Raw genomic sequence first — 20,189 nt, 5'->3', positions numbered from 1 at the left:
TTTAAATACAACTTGCATGCGTAGACATTTAACCACCATGCACTTGCAAGCCTGGACTAACTACCTAACGTCCCGTAACGTTGTTGCACCCGCTCACAATTAAGCTAGTCAGCAACGCTACATTCCTTCTCTCACTGTAAGCCCACCGTTTACGACACCACCTGCAGCAAATGTGGAGGTATCGTCGCAAGGCCAAAGCAGTCAGGGAATCACCAGGTTCTTGGTAGGAAACACTGTATGTAGGCCAACAGCAAGAATACCATCACCAACCCTCTCAGTCTGCCATGTTCACCACCACCCCCGCTAGTTCCACCATATGCAGCTCTCCAGTCCAGCTTACCCTACAAGAGACTCTCGTTAGGAAAAGGAAATACTCATCCTCTCATCCGCGTACACAGGGTTTGAACACCCACATTGCTAGACTAATCTCGTTAGAGATGATGCCCTACCGGTTGGTTGAAAGCGAAGCTTTCAAAGCCCTGATGGCCTACGCAGTGCCACGCTATGACCTACCCAGTCGACACGACACTTCTTTGCGAGAAAAGCCATCCCAGCCCTCCACCAGCTTGTCAAAGACCGCATTGTCCATGCACTCAGGCAATCTGTCAGTAGAAAGGTGAACCTCACAACAGATGCATGGACCAGTAGGCATGGCCAGGGACGTTACGTGTCCATCACGGCACACTGGGTTAATGTGGTGGTTGCAGGGTCCACAGGGGACAGCCATATTGGGACAGTTCTGCCTAGCCCACGGTCTAGAAAACAGTTGGCTGTAGGCGTTCGCCAACCCTCCTCCTCGTCCTCCAGCAGAAGCGAGAGCTCGTCCACAGACCGCAGTCGCACGACCACTCCATCCGCAGCTGCCAGTGTTGCACACGAGATGTCCCATTATGGAACAGCTAATGGCAAGCGTCAGCAGGCTGTGTTACAAATGAAGTGTTTGGGTGACAACAGACACACCGCGGAAGTTCTGTCCGAGTTCTTGCAGCAAGAAACTCAGTCATGGCTGGGCAGTGTACATCTTGAGGTAGGCAAGGTAGTCAGTGATAACGGAAGGAATTTTATGGCTGCCATAGCCCTTTCACAACTGAAACACATTCCTTGCCTGGCTCACACCTTGAACCTGGTGGTGCAGTCCTTCCTGAAAAGTTATCCGGGGTTACCCACCCTGCTCCTGAAGGTGCGAAGACTTTGCTCGCACATCCGCTGTTCGCCCGTACACTCCAGCTGTATGCAGAACCATCAGCGATCTTTGAAGCTTCCCCAGCACCGCCTAATAATCGACGTTACAACAAGGTGGAACTCCACACTGCACATGCTTCAGAGGCTGTGCGAACAGAGGCGTGCTGTTATGCATTTGTGGGGAGGATACACATACACGGGCAGGCAGTTGGATGGCAGACATGGAGTTGTCAGGTGTGCAGTGGTCGAAGCTACAAGACCTGTGTCAAGTCCTTCAGTGTTTTGAGGAATGCACATGCCTGGTTAGTGCAGACGACGCCATCATAATGCGTCTGCTGATGCAAAGTTTGACGCACATAAAGGAGCAGGCGTCTGCAGCCGAGGACGAGGGAAGCCTTGATGACAGTCAGCCATTGTCTGCTCAGGGAAGTCTCCTGGACGAGGTGGCGGATGAAGAGGAGGAGGATGATGGGGATGAATATTTATGGGAGGAAGCTTCTCAGGGGGCAATAGAAACTGGTGGCGTTGCAAGGTCAGGTACAGGGTTTTTGAGGGAGACAAGTGATGATGATTTGCCAGAAAGTGCTCCTCAACCCAGCACAAGCAGTGAATTGACACCTGGAACATTGGCCCACATGGTGGATTATGCCTTGCGTATCCTAAAAAGGGACCTCCGCATTATCAAAATGATGACCGATGACGATTACTGGTTGGCCTGCCTCCTGGATCCACGCTATAAAGGGAAATTGCAAAATATCATGCCACATGAGAACCTTGAGCAAATATTGGCTACCAAACAAGCAACTCTTGTAGACCGCTTGGTTCAGGCATTCCCAGCACACAGCGGCGGTGATGGTTCTCACACTAGCTGCAGGGGGCAACATGGCAGGAGTGTTAGAGGTGCACAAATCAGAAGTGGCGTTGGACAGAGGGGTTTTATGACCAGGTTGTGGAGTGATTTCGCAATGACCGCAGACACGACAGGTACTGCAGCATCAATTCAAAGTGACAGGAGACAACATTTGTCCAGTATGGTTACTAACTATTTTTCCTCCCTTATCGATGTTCTCCCTCACACGTCATTCCCATTTGAATACTGGGCATCCAAAATAGACACCTGGCCTGAATTGGCAGAATATGCATTACAGGAGCTTACTTGCCCAGCTGCTAGTGTGCTATCAGAAAGAGTATTCAGTGCTGCTGGTTCAATACTGACCGAAAAAAGGACTCGTCTGGCTACCCAAAATGTTGATGATCTAACCTTCATTAAAATGAACCAATCATGGATTTCTAATTATTTTGCCCCACCTTTCCCTGCTGACACCTAGCTTTCCTGTAAAAAGGTCTTGCTTTTGGACTCGTCTTACTGACTGCTCCAATTTCTCCATTTGCAGCTGCTGTATGTCCACCATAGGCCATTTTTACACCTCCCTAAATGGGCTGATTCCCCCCACGGGGCCGTGGTCACCACTTGGCGCAAGCACCCGTGCGAGTTCCATTTGGCTGAACAGGTGAGTGTGCCCAATTTTGGGCGACTGCACTGGCACAGGGTCCCTCATAGTACAATGAAGTGTCTCTGGCGGTGGTGGTGCACACCCAACGTCAGACACACCGTCATAACATGAGGGGCCCTGGGCCAGTACCGCCGCCCACGAGAGAGTGTCCCCCCCCCAGCTCAAACAGTGCTCTACCACTTGCAAAATTACCTCACTGCTCCACCACTGTTTAGTCTGTGCTGTTAAATCCTTCAATGGCACTGCCAATACCAATTTGTTGACATGATTGATGCTAGTAAAAATATTCAGGGGCCTTGTCCTACATTTACACCAGTTAATACTTTGCGCCAACTACCACTGTCTGCAATTCAGCAGAGGAGCCCACCCCTGTACCTAGGTATGCCACCTGTTTATTTGTGATTTTTTTTTTTTGCCAGACATTAACCTCACTTTATTATTTTGGCCTACTAACTGTGTCAGACACTCCCAACAGTTGTCCTCCACTGAACAAAGCTAGGCCGCCTGCGTACTCCTGTAACCTATTTTTGACTGCATTTTGCCTATTACTTTTTTGGCCCTACTAACTGTGTCTGCCCCTCGGTGCAATCGTCCTCCGTTGACCACACCAATGCTGCCTGTGTACCCCTGTAACCTATTTAAACCTGCATAGAGCCTACTTTTTTATTTTAGGCCTAGTAAGTCTGTCTGCGGTCCATCCTTGCAATTGTCCTCCGCTGACAACAGCAATGCTGCCTGTGTACCCCTGTAACCTTTTTTAAACTGCATTGAGCCAACTTTTTTGTTTAAGGCCTACTACCTGTGTCTGTCTGCGCCACTCAATACAGCTGTCCTCCTCTGAACAAAGCTGAGCTTCAATCTTCAGGCTTTCGGCCTATATTTACAAATTTTAAACTGCATTTGGCCTACAAGTTTGGTTGGGGCCTACTAACGGTGTCTGCCGATCCTTGGTGTTCTCCTCCACTGAACAAAGCTGAGCTTCAATCTTCAGGCTTTCGTCCTATATCAGATATTAAACTGCATTTGGCCTACTAGTTTGGTTGGGGCCTACTAACGGTATATGCCGCTCCTTGGTGTTCTCCTCCACTGAACAAAGCTGAGCTTCAATCTTCAGGCTTTCGGCCTATATTTACAAATTTTAAACTGCATTTGGCCTACTAGTTTGGTTGGGCCCTACTAACGGTGTCTGCCGCTCCTTGGTGTTCTCCTCCACTAAACAAAGCAGTGCCGCCTGTTTACTCCTGTTACCAATTTTGAACTTTATTTGGCCCACTTTATTATTTGGGCCTACTAACTGTGTCTGCCTCTCATTACAGTTGTCCTCCACTGAACAAAGCAATGCTGCCTGGTTAGTCCTGTTACCAATTTTGAACTGCATTTAGCCTACTTTATTCTTTGGGACTATATCTGTGTTTCCTCCTCATCCTGCCCATTGCCCAGCCAGTGCTAGATAAGTCTGCTGGTACATTGACCCAGACCACTACATTCCCCTTGCACTCTACACAGCCAGAATCTGACCCTGCTGAAAGTCAGGTTCCCCTTCCCGCATACTATACCACCTTACACGGGGACAAAGAGGAAGGCGCAGATGAAAGTGTGCAGGTTCCTTCATCAGGTGGGGAGGGCATACTCGTTGGCGACGTCACTGTCACAGGGCCCCTCATAGTATGCAAAAGTGTCTTTGCCGGTGGGAGGCGCCCCCACTGTCAAACACACCGCCGTACTTTGAGGGGCCCTGTGCTAGTGCCAATGCGAACGAGTGGGCCCCCCCTGCTTGCTCAGGATCACAGCACTTGCAAAGTTGAAATACTGACCTCTCCCTGCTCCACCACCGTGACGTAGTCCGCGTTTCCTGGGCCCATGAAAAACTTGAGCCAGCCCTACCCCCACCCCCCACAACTTTAGCCAAATGACCCCCAATTTTCAATGCCTAACTATTATTATAAGGTAAATTAAGATTCACAAGCTTAAGTGACACGAATTGATGTTTTTGACATTAAAATGGGCACTGTTGGTGTTTTCCTGTCCTCCACTCACTGCCGACTTTGCTTCCCCATTTACTTACATTGGGTTTCGTGTTTCGGTCGATCCCGATTTCACTCCACTCGACTTCTGACAAAGTCTGGTTTCGCGAAACCCGACTCGATCCTAAAAAAGTAAAAGTTGCTCAACCCTACCTGATACCAATGGCAGACCTCTTGGATTTTCAGAGAGGCCAAATTGTTGGTGCTCGTATGGCAGGCGCTAGTGTAACAGAAAGTGCCCGAATGCTTGGCGTGTCAAGAGGTGCTGTCTCCAAAGTAATGACTGTGTTTGAAAGAGAAGGAAAAACATCCGCAGCAAAGCACAGGTCCGGCTGAAAGTCAAAGTTGACTGAGCGAGACCGTCGGACTCTAAAGCGAATTGTGAGAGAGGATCGCAAGACCACGGCTCCGAAAATCACTGCTGAGCTCAATGAACACCTACAGAACCCAGTTTCCACGAAAACTGTTCGTCGGGAGCTGCACAAATCTGGATTCCACGGAAGAGCTGCAATTAGAAATCCGCTGCTCTCAATGACAAATGTTTCCAAGCGTTTTGAGTGGTGTAGAAACCTCCAGAATTGGTCCCTCGAGCAGTGAAAACATGTGATATTCTCAGACGAATCATCGTTTACCCTATTTCCGACCTCCGGCCGAGTGTACGTTTGGAGACAGCCGAAAAAAGCATTCCATCCAGACTGCCTTCTCCCAACCGTAAAACATGGTAGCGGTTCTGTGATGATCTGGGGTGCTATTTCGTGGAGATCCCCTGGGCCAATGATATCCCTTCATGGAAGAATTAACAGCCGAGATTATTTAGGCATTTTGGGTGACCTAGTGCATCCAATGGTTCAAGCACTGTTCCTGGAGGGGAACGCCATCTTTCAGGATGATAATGCACCAATTCATACAGCTAGAATTGTTAAAGCATGGCATGAGGAACATTCTAATGAAGTTGAGCATCTCGTCTGGCCTTCACAATCCCCAGACCTCAACATTATTGCGCATTTATGGTCGATTTTAGAGATTCAAGTAAGGCTACTTTCACACTAGCGTTAACTGTAATCCGTTACAATGCGTCGTTTTGCATAAAAAACGCATCCTGCAAAAGTGCTTGCAGGATGCGTTTTTTCCCCATAGACTAACATTAAGCGACGTATTGCGACGGATTGACACACGTCGCAACCGTCGTGCGACGGTTGCACCGTGTTGTGGCGGACCGTCGGCACAAAAAAACGCTACATGTAACGTTTTTTGCCGCCGACGGTCCGCTTTTTCTGACCGCGCATGCGCGGCCGGAACTCCGCCCCCACCTCCCCGCACTTCCCCGCACCTCACAATGGGGCGGCGGATGCGCTGGAAAAATGCATCCGCTGCCCCCGTTGTGCGGCGCAGAGAACGTTAGCGTCGGTAACCTCGGCCCGACGCACTGCGACGGGCCGAGCCCGACGCTAGTGTGAAAGTAGTCTTAGACATCGATTTCCGCCGCCATCGTCGCTCAAAGAACTGGAGGGTGTTTTAACTGCAGAATGGGCTAAAATTCCTTTGGAAACAATTCACACCTTGTATGAATCCATACCTCAGAGAATTGAGGCTGTAATCGCCGCAAAAGGTGGACCTACGCCATATTAAACTAGCTTTTGTTGATGTTCCCAGGTGTCTCCATTATTTTGTCCAACCCCTGTGTGTATGTATGTGTGTGCGTGTTATATATATATATATATATATATATATATATATATATATATATATATATATATATATATATATATATATATATATATATATATATATATATATATATATATATATAAACACGCACACACACACACCAAAAGTTTGGACACACCTTCTCATTTAAAGATTTTTCTGTATTTTCATGACTATGAAAATTGTACATTCACACTGAAGGCACCAAACTATGAATTAACACATGTGGAATTATATACTTAACAAAAAAGTGTGAAACAACTGAAAATATGTCTTATATTCTAGGATCTTCAAAGTAGCCACCTTTTGCTTTGATGACTGCTTTGCACACTCTTGGCATTCTCTTGATGAGCTTCAAGAGGTAGTTGGTGACATGCACACTTTATTAGTTATACGTGATTCAAAAATTGACACTGTCCCTAGGCAGCTTCTAAATGATGGACTCCCCAGCAGACGACCAAGTCCCTCTGGTTGCGAGGTTGGGGGGCGCACTCGTGAGGTCCAGGGGTGCACGCGTGAGGTGAGAGGGCTTGTGAGGTCGGGGGCATTTGTGAGGTCCGGATGTGCTGAGCTCCATCCCACGACTTTCCACCGCTGCATTTGATATCAGAACATGAGCTCTTGCATGGCTCCACTACAAGCCCCTGCTCAGTAAATGCAGCACTATGGGTGCACAGTGTAGGCTCACATTTGGTGAACCCCTTGTATATTTTGCACATACTAGTGATGAGTGAGTGTACTCGTTGCTCAGGTTTTCCAGAGCACGCTCGGGTGACCTCCGAGTATTTGTTAGGCTACTAGCCTGCTTGATTACATGTGGGGATTCCCTAGCCACCAGGCAACCCCCACATGTACTCAGCCTGGCTAGTAGCTGTAAATCATTCAGCTGAGGCTATGAAAACTAAATCTCCGAACACTAACAAATACTCAGAGACCACCTGAGCGTGCTCTGGGTAACCCGAGGAACGAGCATACTCGCTCATCACTAGCACATACACATATGGCCACTAATGTGCTTCAGTTGTGAGTATGCAGTTAATATTAGCGCATGGAACGGTCAGGAATCTGATTGCCAATTGTGACCCTGCTGCAGCGCAATAGGTAGCCGTATGCGCCGCCCATGATGTGTATCTGAACATGGGCTTACATGGGAGCTCTTGCGGTAATCCATTCTGATGTCCCTATATATTAGATCGGCATAGCGAACCCCAGCACGTATAAGGAGGCCGGTATCCGAGAGGTGTATACAGATCAGCTGTGTTCTGTGCGTGATACATACAGTGGTTTCCATAGAAACAGAGTGCCCTCTTATAGCACCAGAGAGCAGCGCAGTCTTTCACTTTGATGTCATTAAAGTTATTTAATTCCACTTATTTTCTCATTATGACTGGCTGTAGGCAGTGCGTAGTGGATAACGCGGGGCACACTGACGTGTATGTATAGACCAGGCTAATGGTGGAATGTAATAATCTTCTCACCTAAAGGAATAAAACTACCGGGTATATTTATTTTATAAAAATCAAACTGCTTATTCATTTTTATCTTACTCTTTTGTCATATTGAATTAAGTATGAAAGTCTCAGACTTGACCAATTGGGTTGGACATACCTCATTCACTATTTTTGAGCATGTATAAATCTAATTATTATTCAATCTCTGTTTACAGCCCGTGTATAGTGAGGGTAATCGTATACGAGGGTCGCTACGTGTCCACTGAATGCGCCGAAGAGCGTTGTAATCACAGTCCCAGCAGGGGTTATAACACCAAATAAAAATGTGGACTGGGTCAAGTTATTTGACCAAGTCAGATTTAGGAATACCTGATGAGGGCCTTTATTTTTGGGAAGATCTGTAGGAAGGTATTGGGACAGATCTTTCCCTCCAGTCTGAGTTTTGCAAGTAGCCCATGGCCACAGTTTACATTTATGCCTGCAGGTAAGGGTTGGGTGTGTCGGTTTTTGGTGTTGTGTGCACCAGAGCTGTAGGTTCTGTGTGCCTGGCTGTGTGAGGTTGAACACCGACCAGAGCCAGAGACCTGGGTAAAGCCAACACGGCATGCGAGATTTTTGCGGTGGTGCAGGTGCCCACGGCAGCGTACTGTATATGGACGTTACCGGCTGCGATCTGGATGTGAAAGGTTTGCGTTTTGTTTGTGAAAATGTCACGTAAAGTCTTTATGTTGAATCTACCTGTGTCACTGCCTTGCTACCTTAATGGAGGGAAAAACCCTGCCTTACAATATATTTATTATTGATCTGTTATTCATGCCGTCATGGAACTGCAGGCTAACAAAGGCGCCGTCTTTATTAAGGACCTGTCACCAGGTGAAAAGTGTCCAGTTTTTGTTATTTTATTCCAACTTCTTCAATGACTAATTAGTTTTATTTTATTTTTTAAATCTGCCATACAGGTGCCAGATATGGGCCTTTTTTTGGTGATAATTTGTATGACCTGTACCAAGGGGGAATCGCTCACAACACCTCTGTAACGATACAGCATTTTATCTTAATTAACCAAATGTCTATTTTCTAGTAAGCCAAGAGGAATAAACTGTTATCTATATGTTTGACTTTTGAATTTGTGTTTTTCTGGTTGGTCAAGAAAAGCAGACTTTGTTCGTATAAGCCTTTGATATTGACTTTTAAGTTAACGTTTGTTGTAACATATTGTGCAGTTATACTGGAGGACATCCAAGAGATCCAGAGATCTAAAGAACCAGAGACTACCGTATTTACAAGATAACACCCAAGACATCATGGCTCCATCATGAGGGACACACATTTCTCATTCTACAGGATGTCAGCTTAGGGGACCATGGCCCCGGTTGAAAGAATACAGATCTGCTCCATTGACCCTCACTGAACCATGGATAAGTTTGGGGTAGACAGGATTTGGACCCTCCTGTCACCTGAACCCCCAGAGACTTCTTGAATATTCCAGGAATGGGACCCACGGGTCACCTGGTTCTATGGTGATGTTCGGAGAAGCCATGTTTTCACCCTCCGGTCAACTGGCCTTATACCTCAATGGACTGTCAACTTTCTAAGCTTGTCGTTATCTCCTCTCTGAGCGAGCCATAGGTGGGGTAGACGGCCCTGGAAGCTCTGAAGTCACAGTTGCTCTTATCCCGTTGAGTCAGCGGAAGGGTGAGACTGTGTAATTTTGCAACATCTTGGGTTCTACAGGTTATCTCTTTTGTGGTTCAATAAAGTATTGCCACACTGTTTTACCCTCATTCTGTGTTGTCTGAGTAGTATTATGTCAACGGTAAAAGGAGAACGGATGTTCGGTGGGTTGTGCCCAGGTTCAATGCTGTTTCGGATAGCTGACTAGATCACCCGCTGACCCAGTGTCTCCACAACCTTCTTTTGAAAAATTTTCTGTTAGCATTTGGGACCCCACTTTTTGCCCAGGGCCCCACTGTTTCTAAAACTGGTCCTGATATCATCAACTAGCAATTACAAAAGGAGTTGCCAGCAACAGATCTTGATGATTTTCCCAGGTACATTCAGCATGGAGGAACATTCTGCAGACACGACGTGCAAGTGCGTGTTCCTCTTCTGGTGGCGCTCATACTCCATGCTGAATATAAATAGAAATGTTTAGAAAATTTAGTTTATATTTTTTTATAATTTGCATATCTTTAATAGGTCTAACCATCCTTTGATTTCTATAAGTCCATGACTTTTCCTACTTGGTGCTGCAGTTTTAATTTTGAGCGTATTTTCAGTATGCATGTGATTGACCGCACACGGACACCACATCGACTAGTTGGAGCTAATGCATGAGAGAACTTTTCCATATGGACCAGTGGACCTCATGGAAGAGATTACAGCATGCACTTTTCTGATCCTTTATACACACCATGATAGTGCATGCCATGCCATAGCAGGCGGCTCCTGCACCCATCCTCAAGTGGATGAGCTCAAAAGTCCCAATATATTACAGAGATCTGTATAGCGAATTTGTGGATGACATGTGGCTGTCCTGTGTCCGACTGGGGTGCCAAGGGCCCGCCGGTAACCAGCTCCAGGACCGGACTTTTCAGCTACATACAAATGTGACATTATCCTCAATCACAAATTTATATAATAAACTTGACAAATTGTTAAATGAATAAGAAGCTGCCTCTGCCTGTACATAGTGATTCCAGTATATTGTGCCAAGTACTGCTCATATAAGAGGGTGGTGGCCCACTTTAGCACAGGGGCCCACCAAAGGATTCTCCTGTTCTCCCATGGGCCAGTACAAGCCTGCGACTGTCTGAACCTGCAGAAAGGGGGCCTTTTAAACGTATTCACTCTTATAAACCATTGCCACAACCCTGTTGACCTAAAATGACCTTTCTAAACTACAGATTAGTCTATTGCCATCGCATACCATCGAAAATGGACTTTAAAAACTCCCGCTCCTCGAATGCTCATAAGTCCATTGCACCTGCAATTAAGTGTTGACTGCTTGCTCAGTCCCTTGTTTGTTGCAGTAACATCATGGAGGTCTGCACATAAATTTCTGACAAAGACCTGTGCATGTGCAGTGTATTTGCCTTTGTGTGGGCACAGTAATCATTTTACGTGCGCCATACGTGCAAGTGTAAAGGGTTGCTGCATCATCTAGGTCAGTGTTCCACCAACTCCAGTCCTCAAGTGCCACCAGCATCATGTTTTCAGGATTTCCTTAGTACTGTCAATATAATCCATCACATATGCAATACCAGGGAAATCTGAAAACAAGATCTGTTGGGGGAAGCATTGATTCACGTTAACCTGAGGATCGTGTGGGCGAAGTTTAATTCGGGCCCTTAGTCCGTCTGGATACGACCATCTGACCCTTGAACGGTCATTTGCTAACAGCCTGGACTTTTTCAAGGTTTGTTTTAATAAGTATAAGGCCCTGCAATTCACTAATCACTATAATTTTAGAAAGATTTCAGGTTGGACATGACGATAGCAATGGTAATGGGGGAAAATTAATAATACTCAAGCGACACAGGGTTTTGTCGGCTACGTCTATTTTCCTTCTTAAATATTGGACCTGTTGGATTTTCATGCCATCGTTGTTGATTAAATACAATTAAAAATGACAGAAAATGGTGACGATTGCCCATTATGAACAGACGTATTGGATCTCGCCTACATAGCATGGCCCCCATACCATTAGTGGTAAGGTGTATATGACCACTAGTGATGAGCGAACGTACTGTGATGAGGTGTTATCCATGCTCATGAGTGTCTTCGGCGTGCTTGAATAGTATGTCCGAGTCCCCGCGGCTGCATGTTGTTTGTTAGCCATGAGACATGCAGCTGCAGGGACTCGGACATGGTATACGAGCACGCCGAAGACAATCGGTTAGCACGTGACAATCGGTTAGCTCAGATAATGCCTTATTACTAATGACCACTGGCCATAAAATGGAATTAGGGGTAATGGCAGAGCTTTGTTTTGCTTGGATGAGAATATTTAATTTAAATGCAGATTTTAGATTCTGGACTGGAAAATGACTTCCCATCACCATCTGTCTGACTGGAGATATCGCCCAGCGTAAACCAAGCCTAAGCCTCCGAATGTGCCAGTGTCTATTACTCTTCACACCACCGTACACCCGATCTGACGTGTGAACCGCGATCTCCCTCGTTCCGTCTCTTCGCTTTTCAGATGCATTATTATACGCCATGCCGGAAATAGCTCTCCAGCTGCCACAATAAAATGGTATTTCATTTTCTATCGTCCCCTGACAGCCAGACATCCCATTACCGTCACTATACTGTATGGCTCCAGCTGCCTCCGCCAACTTTATTATTAGGTAATTACTCCATGCATCGCGCATGAGAACATCCTGATCTGCATTCACTCATGAGGACGTCGTCTTCACAACTCGCTTTATTAGCGGACGTCCAGGAGATATTGAAGGTTCCCTGATACTACAGAGATAAGAGACCTACGATCACTGTGTGTCCCCTGGGCAGATTCTGTTACACTGGTAACCAGGGTAAACATCGGGTTACTAAGCGCAGGGCCGCGCTTAGTAACCCGATGTTTACCCTGGTTACCAGCGTAAAATGTAAAAAAACAAACAGTACATGCTCACCAGCGCGTCCCCCAGCCTCTGCTTCCTGACTCTACTGATCGCCGGCCCTAAACTGAAAGTGAAAGCACAGCGGTGACGTCACCGCTGTGCTGTTAGGGCCGGAGCTCAGTCAGCGTCAGGAAGCAGAGGCTGGGGGACGCGCAGGTGAGCATGTACTGTTTGTTTTTTTACATTTTACGCTGGTAACCAGGGTAAACATCGGGTTACTAAGCGCGGCCCTGCGCTTAGCAACCCGATGTTTACCCTGGTTACCCGGGGGCCTCGGCATCGTTGGTCGCTGGAGAGCGGTCTGTGTGACAGCTCTCCAGCGACCAAACAGCGACGCTGCAGCGATCGGCATCGCTGGCGCTATCGCTGCAGCGTCGCTTATGTGACGGTACCTTAAGGATCAGCGATTTATCCGGTTCATGTGGACATGCAGATGATTTGGATTATGCTAAATTTCACACTTCTCGCCTGAAGGTACCTTCACACGAAACGACATTATAACGATATCGCTAGCAATCCGTGACGTTGCAGCGTCCTCGCTAGCGATATCGTTTCGTTTGACACGCAGCAGCGATCAGGATCCTGCTGTGATGTCGCTGGTCGCTGAATAAAGTCCAGAACTTTATTTGGTCGTCCGATCGCTGTGTATCGTTGTGTTTGAAAGCAAAAGCAACGATACCAGCGATGTTTTACACTGGTAACCAGGGTAAACATCGGGTTACTAAGCGCAGGGCCGCGCTTAGTTACCCGATGTTTACCCTGGTTACTAGCGTAAAATGTAAAAAAAACAAACAGCACATACTCACATTGCGTCCCCTGCAGTCTGCTTCCTCCTCTGACTCAGCGCCGCAAAGTGAAAGTGAAAGCAGCACAGCGGTGACGTCACCGCTCTGCTCTCACTGTACGGCGCTCAGTCAGTCAGGAAGTGGACGCAGGGGGACGTGAATGTAAGTATGTGCTGTTTGTTTTTTTTACATTTTACGCTGGTAACCAGGGTAAACATCGGGTTACTAAGCGCGGCCCTGCGCTTAGTTACCCGATGTTTACCCTGGTTACCAGGGGACCTCGGCATCGTTGATCGCTGGAGAGCGGTCTGTGTGACCGCTCTCCAGCGACCAAACAGCGACGCTGCAGCGATCGACATCGTTGTCGCTATCGCTGCAGCGTCGCTTCGTGTGAAGGTACCTTAATGGTTACGGCTCTTTCATGCAGCGGATAATTTAAAGGAGGATCTACCTTCTACGGAGATGTAGGTGTTGCTACCAGTGAAGGTCCCATTATGGCCGACACTGCTAGACCAGTTCCTGATGTATCTGAACCAATTTTGGAGAAGGCTTGAAAGTTCCATCTATTGAATTTCCTGGTTCGAACCTTGTGATTCTTCACTAGTGAAATAATCGCGTGGACTCTTGTAGCAGAAATCTAAGACGGCTTGGATGTTTCAGGGAACCCTATGGCTATTTCAGTTTGTGAACTGTTGGGAGTCCGTGCTCCGCGGCCCCACTGATGGCACCAATAGACATGTCTTTGTGAGGTTTGAAGATGCCTGAAAATAGATTTCCAATTTTTCCTCCAAACATACCACAATGCTGAACATCGTATTACTGGATGGCTCCTATAAGCCAGAAAGGACTCTCCCTCCCCATACAGCGATATTCAGCGTCCTATGTTAGGCAAGTAAAAGAAAGCCAAAGAAAATTCCCTAATAAAAAGGTCTCTACCATAGTTCCATGGCTTTCAGAGTAGAGTCACACCTCCGTTTTATTCACATTTATTTATTGTACTCACTTATATAGCGCCATTAATTCCACACAGCTTTACAGACATCATCATCATCATTCACAATCTAGATTCCCTACCGGTATGTCTTTGGAGTGGTGGGAGGAACCCGGAGGAAACATACAAACTCCTTGCAGATGTTGTCCTTGATGGGATTTGAACCCCGGACCCCAGCGCTGCAAGGCTACTGTGCTAGCCACTGAGCCACTGTGCTGCCCATTCTCAGTAATCACTCCCCTGCACCCTGACTGACAGTGTGTGTGTGCAGAGCAGGCTGTCAGTCAATGTGCAGGGAAAGTGATTACAGCTGCTGCGAGTAACAGCCCCCTGCACCGGCCTAATGACTGAAAGCGATCGGCTGCAGGGAGAATATAACTTCACTTCTTCCCTGTAGTCACTGCTCCAGTTTAAATGCAAATTACCACTATATCTGGTGGGATTTGAACCCTTGACCCCAGCGTTGCAAGGCTACAGTGCTAACGACTGAGCCACCGTGCTGCCCTCCATCTGAGTGAAATGATCGTATTATTCTCATCAGAGTGGCATTTGAAAAAAAAATAGACGTTTTTCCCCTTCTCTATTCTGACAGTCAGTGAAAATCGAACTGCACTTGGATGTCATCCGAAGTACTGTCTGATTTATTTTATTTGTATTTTTTTTTGTTTCACGGACCCATAGACTTGCATTGCTCATTTTGATCTGACGCTCTGATCACCATCGGACATGTCTCTGTTTTTTTTTCACAGACCTCTCTGTGCAAGGAACAAAAATTAGAGACCTATGAAGAGCCCTATCGAATATCATAGGTAGCACGGTTATCACTACGAGAACATCCGTCGTGTGCACAACCCCTAGTAGAAACCGTTTCCATAATCCCATGTAAAAAATGCCCAATCCTACTGCTTTAAAGGGGTTGGCTGGCAATTTGCCAAGATGTTCCAATACTGTCTATTAAGTTGAGTCCAAATGCTGCCATCCCCACCAGTGGCTACAAAGAGGTGGTACGATCATCTCTGATGTGTCCCCATGTAGCCACAGCCTAAGGCTACTCTCACACTAGCGTCGGGCCGACGTTCTTGACGCTAGCGTTGTCTCCGCCACACAACGGGGGCAACTGATGCATTTTTCCAGCGCATCCGCTGCCCCATTGTGAGGTGCGGGGAGGTGGGGGCGGAGTTCCGGCCGCGCATGCGCGGTCGGAAAAAGCGGACCGTCGTGAGCAAAAAACGTTACATGTAGCGTTTTTTGCTCCCGACGGTCCGCCACTGCACGATGCATCCGTCGCACGACGTGTGGCAATCCGTCACAATGCGTCGCTTAATGTTAATCAATGGTGAAAAAACGCATCCTGCAAACACTTTTGCAGGATGCGTTTTTTCGGCAAAACGACGCATTGTGACGGAATGCAGTTAACGCTAGTGTGAAAGTAGCCTAAGGGGCTGGCACCTGAACAGACAATTTGGTGCATCATATTCTCCAAGACTGGCATAAGGAACGCAAGTCTTGATGAATGGGCCTCTAAGATTCCAATATACAGACGTCATTCTGATGAAAAGGTTTCATTCCTATAGGCGGCCTACTCATGCTTGGCTTTTAATAAATGAGATCATCCTGTGTATTTAAATATCTTCTCGGTTCTCAGGGGAGCGTTTTGGAGTCAATACGTTATAAGCGGTTGGCCTTGTTCCCAGTCTGTAACCTGAGGGAGATGCTGAGGTGCTGACTAACGAGTCATGGAAGGCTCCATCATGTATCGCACCTCCCTCTGAGGAAGTTCACAGAAATCCGTGCAAAGTCTTGTTTCTATTCTCCACTTCCTTAGGCTGTGTTCACATGCTGCTCTCTCGGCAGTAAAGAAGCTGCTTTGTTGGGTTTTTCAGGATCCCAAAGTTCATCTTTGCTTCCACCACAGAAGCATGAACAATGCAAGGTGTTAGGTCACCAATAAACGACGTGTGAAACCATAAAACTATTTTTGGTAAAAAAAAAAAAGGGGGTAAATTGATCAAATTATTTAGTGGAAAAATATTTTTCTGTCTGAAAAAAGTGACTATTGTGAATAAAAAAAAGTTATAGGAATTCAAGATATAATACACAATTACAAATGTGTGAGAAGTGAGTAGTCGGGAATAGTTTACCTAAGACATTGGCAGAGCATTGAGTTTGTAGGACACACTTTACTTTCACACTTTGGTCGGCCCTTGTTGGTAAGGTATTGTTCAATTTCACACCTTGGTCGGCCAATGTTTGCTTTACGCGTATCACTAATTTAATTAAATTGTACTAATCCTAAAGGCCCCGTCTCACACAGCGACGCTGCAGCGATACAGACAACGATGCTGATCGCTGCAGCGTCGCTGTGTGGTCGCTGTGTGGTCGCTGGGGAGCTGTCACACAGACAGCTCTCTCCAGCGACCAACGATCAGGGGAACGACTTCGGCATCGTTGAAACTGTCTTCAACGATGCCGAAGTCCCCCTGCAGCACCCGGGTAACCAGGGTAAACATCGGGTTACTAAGCGCAGGGCCGCGCTTAGTAACCCGATGTTTACCCTGGTTACCAGCGTAAATGTAAAAAAAAACAAACAGTACATACTCACCATCTGTTGCCCGTCAGGTCCCTTGGCGTCTGCTTCCTGCTCTGACTGAGCCGCCGTACAGTGAGAGCAGAGCGCAGCGGTGACGTCACTGCTGTGCTCTCACTTTGCGGCGCTCAGTCAGAGCAGGAAGCAGACGCCAAGGGACCTGACGGGCAACAGATGGTGAGTATGTACTGTTTGTTTTTTTTACATTTACGCTGGTAACCAGGGTAAACATCGGGTTACGAAGCGCGGCCCTGCGCTTAGTAACCCGATGTTTACCCTGGTTACCAGTGAAGACATCGCTGGATCGGTGTCACACACACCGATTCAGCGATGTCAGCGGGACCTCAACGACCAAAAAAAGGTCCAGGCCATTCCGACACGACCACCGATCTCACAGCAGGGGCCTGATCGCTGGTACGTGTCACACATAGCGAGATCGCTACTGAGGTCGCTGTTGCGTCACAAAACTAGTGACTCAGCAGCGATCTCGCTAGCGATCTCGCTATGTGAGACGGGGCCTTAAGTTTAAACCATAATGTCTCAATCTCCTCACATGGAATGGCTGTTAAGGCCCCGTCTCACATAGCGAGATCGCTAGCGAGATCGCTGCTGAGTCACTAGTTTTGTGACGCAACAGCGACCTCAGTAGGGATCTCGCTATGTGTGACACGTACCAGCGATCAGGCCCCTGCTGCGAGATCGCTGGTCGTGTCAGAATGGCCTGGACCTTTTTTTGGTCGTTGAGGTCCCGCTGACATCGCTGAATCGGTGTGTGTGACACCGATCCAGCGATGTCTTCACTGGTAACCAGGGTAAACATCGGGTTACTAAGCGCAGGGCCGCGCTTAGTAACCTGATGTTTACCCTGGTTACCAGCGTAAATGTAAAAAAAACAAACAGTACATACTCACCATCTGTTGCCCGTCAGGTCCCTTGCCGTCTGCTTCCTGCTCTGACTGAGCGCCGCAAAGTGAGAAGTGAGAGCACAGCAGTGACGTCACCGCTGCGCTCTGCTCTCAGTGTACGGCGGCTCAGTCAGAGCAGGAAGCAGACGGCAAGGGAAGACAGTTTCAACGATGCCGAAGTCGTTCCCCTGATCGTTGGTCGCTGGAGAGAGCGGTCTGTGTGACAGCTCCCCAGCGACCACACAGCGACCACACAGCGACGCTGCAGCGATCAGCATCGTTGTCTGTATCGCTGCAGCGTCGCTGTGTGAGACGGGGCCTTTAGGAAAATTAGAAAAATAAATGGGTTTCACATACTGCTGTATTTTATTTTTTTTCTCTAAAAACGTAGTAAAACCTGATACCTGCATTTTTTGCTGTGTTTTTGCGCTTGCGCATTGCTGTTTATTGGTGAAAAAGCTCTGCAAAAACGCTGAAATAAGTGACGTGCTGCAAATGTAAAAAATGCAGCACTGTAAATTAGAGAGGATATACTTATAAGATAGATGTGATATGCCAAATGTGCAGCTGCTTGTTGTTGTTTTAAAAAAAAATAATAATTTTTTTTCTTTTTGGAAAAATGAATAGCTATACTAAAAACACCGCAGTTTTCCGATTCAGTAAAAAAAAAAAAAAAAAAAATGGTGTGTATGAGATTTCTGAAAACTCACAGCTGTGGTTGGTAGTGAAGAAAGCATCTTAAAATTTGCATTAAAATCGCAGTAAAAAAATGCAACGTGTAAACACAGCCTTATTGAATTTTTTTTGAGGTGGTCAAGAACAACAAGTTTTCTAATTGAAACTTCTTCAAGAAACACTCCTTTTTGGATGAGGGTTTTTTTGTTTCCTGAAGCAGTTTTGGTAGGGCTTTAAAGAAGTGACATACATTTTTTTTTTTTTTCACCACCAGACATTTTTCAAAAACTAAAGTGGAAAAAAATGTTTTTTGACGAGTTTTTCAGGAGGATTTGTACAGTTTCTGCTCCAAAAATATTCAATGTGCACATAGCCATACCCTTTTTCTTCCTATTTAATTTATTTTCTGCCCTTGGTAAAACTGCAGGCGTCCCGGTGTTACATCCGTCATATAGAAGGAACATGGTAAAAAAGTCATCCAGAATTTATTGAAAATCCTTATAATTTGTCACTTACTTACTATACATTTTTTAGCTGATTGACTGCATTCTAGCTATCATTTGTACAATCACCCATAGGTTTACCATCATAGATGCAGTATTGGATTGCGGGCTTCATTAGTTTAAATCCAGACTTGGGGCCATCAAGAAGTGCTTTTTTTTTTTTTTTTTTACATTTTACATCCTATTTTAATTTTTTCTTTGTCTCAAAAATTGCATGAAAACCTTCACCCGTGTGATCCACCCTAAGGCCGGGTCCAGGATAACCCACTTTCCTGCTATATATCCATATCTGAACATAAAGTACGCTTTATTTTAATCTTCCATGAAAACCACCTAAAGAAGGCCGTCTGAAGTTCTGGTAGTCTCACTAGGGGTTCAGGCTGTTGCTCTGCTCTCCACCATGTTTTACACTGCAGCACTAATATAAAATCAGACAAGCCCTTTAATTTTAGGTTTATGGGACATTGTATGGCAAGTTAAATGGATGCCTGTATTCTTCTTTTTGTAGGACCTTTCTTTTGCCTAGCGTCCCCAACACCTCCCCCCAGAGCTGCATGAATGAAACCCCAAATCTGGTATTGTTCCCTTCTTCATTGATATATGATGGTGACCTCTTCCTGACTGGCTGACCCCTCTGTGTCTTTCCTCTGTAGTCTTTGATATTGACGTTCATCTTTTTTTTTCTGCAGTATGAATTCAAAGCAAAGAATATCAAGAAGAAGAAAGTGAACCTGCTGGTGTCTGTAGATGGAGTGAAAGTGGTCCTAAAGAAGAAAAAGAAGGTGACTGGCATATTTTCTGTATGTTCATTTCAGTTTTCTTGAGCTATGGGGATAATTTTAATCTCTTAAAGGGGACCTTTCACTGACTTTTTTTATTTAATTTTAGTACCTCTTCCAACAGCCATTGCTTCATTGATTCTGGAACAGTTTTTCTTTTTCTTCTATGCCTCTTCAATCCAAAGTTATACCCCTGATAATAATGGTGCAAATTGTACCTCCTACTAACTGGGCGTGTACCATAGAACTTCTCTGGTGACAGTTGTGTTTTCTCCTCTGGTGCTGGCCAATCAAAAACACGGCCACGCCCCCAGAAACTCTGCAGTACACGCCCAGTTAGTTGAAGGCAAAATTTGCACCATTTTTAATTCTTCAACAGAACTTTGGACCTGAGGGACACAGAAGAACAAGAAAAACTGTTACAGAATCAGTGGTGCAGCGCCAGCTTCAGGATGTACTCA

The 20,189-nt window shown here is 46.3% G+C and overlaps 1 protein-coding gene across 4 annotated transcripts in view; it reads left to right on the top strand.

Moving 5' to 3' along the window:
• Positions 1 to 20,189, top strand: part of LOC143788586 (carboxyl-terminal PDZ ligand of neuronal nitric oxide synthase protein-like) — a 114,954-nt gene that overhangs the window by 50,240 nt on the left and 44,525 nt on the right. For 3 of the 4 annotated variants that reach the window (XR_013218673.1, XM_077278370.1, XM_077278371.1), the window contains exon 3: positions 19,639 to 19,731. Coding sequence is in view for 3 of the 4 variants with exons in the window: in XM_077278370.1 (XP_077134485.1) it covers positions 19,639 to 19,731 (93 nt within the window). In the remaining variant the exon portion in view is untranslated. Of the gene's footprint in view, positions 1 to 19,638; positions 19,750 to 20,189 lie in introns of all 4 variants that reach the window. The other variant, XM_077278369.1, reaches the window with a different exon arrangement.

The sequence above is a fragment of the Ranitomeya variabilis genome, chromosome 8 (genome assembly GCF_051348905.1).
Source record: "Ranitomeya variabilis isolate aRanVar5 chromosome 8, aRanVar5.hap1, whole genome shotgun sequence".
Classification (NCBI taxonomy): Eukaryota; Metazoa; Chordata; class Amphibia; order Anura; family Dendrobatidae; genus Ranitomeya; species Ranitomeya variabilis.
The sequence above is the reverse complement of the archived record's forward strand: the minus strand, read 5'-3'. Positions and strand labels throughout refer to the sequence as shown.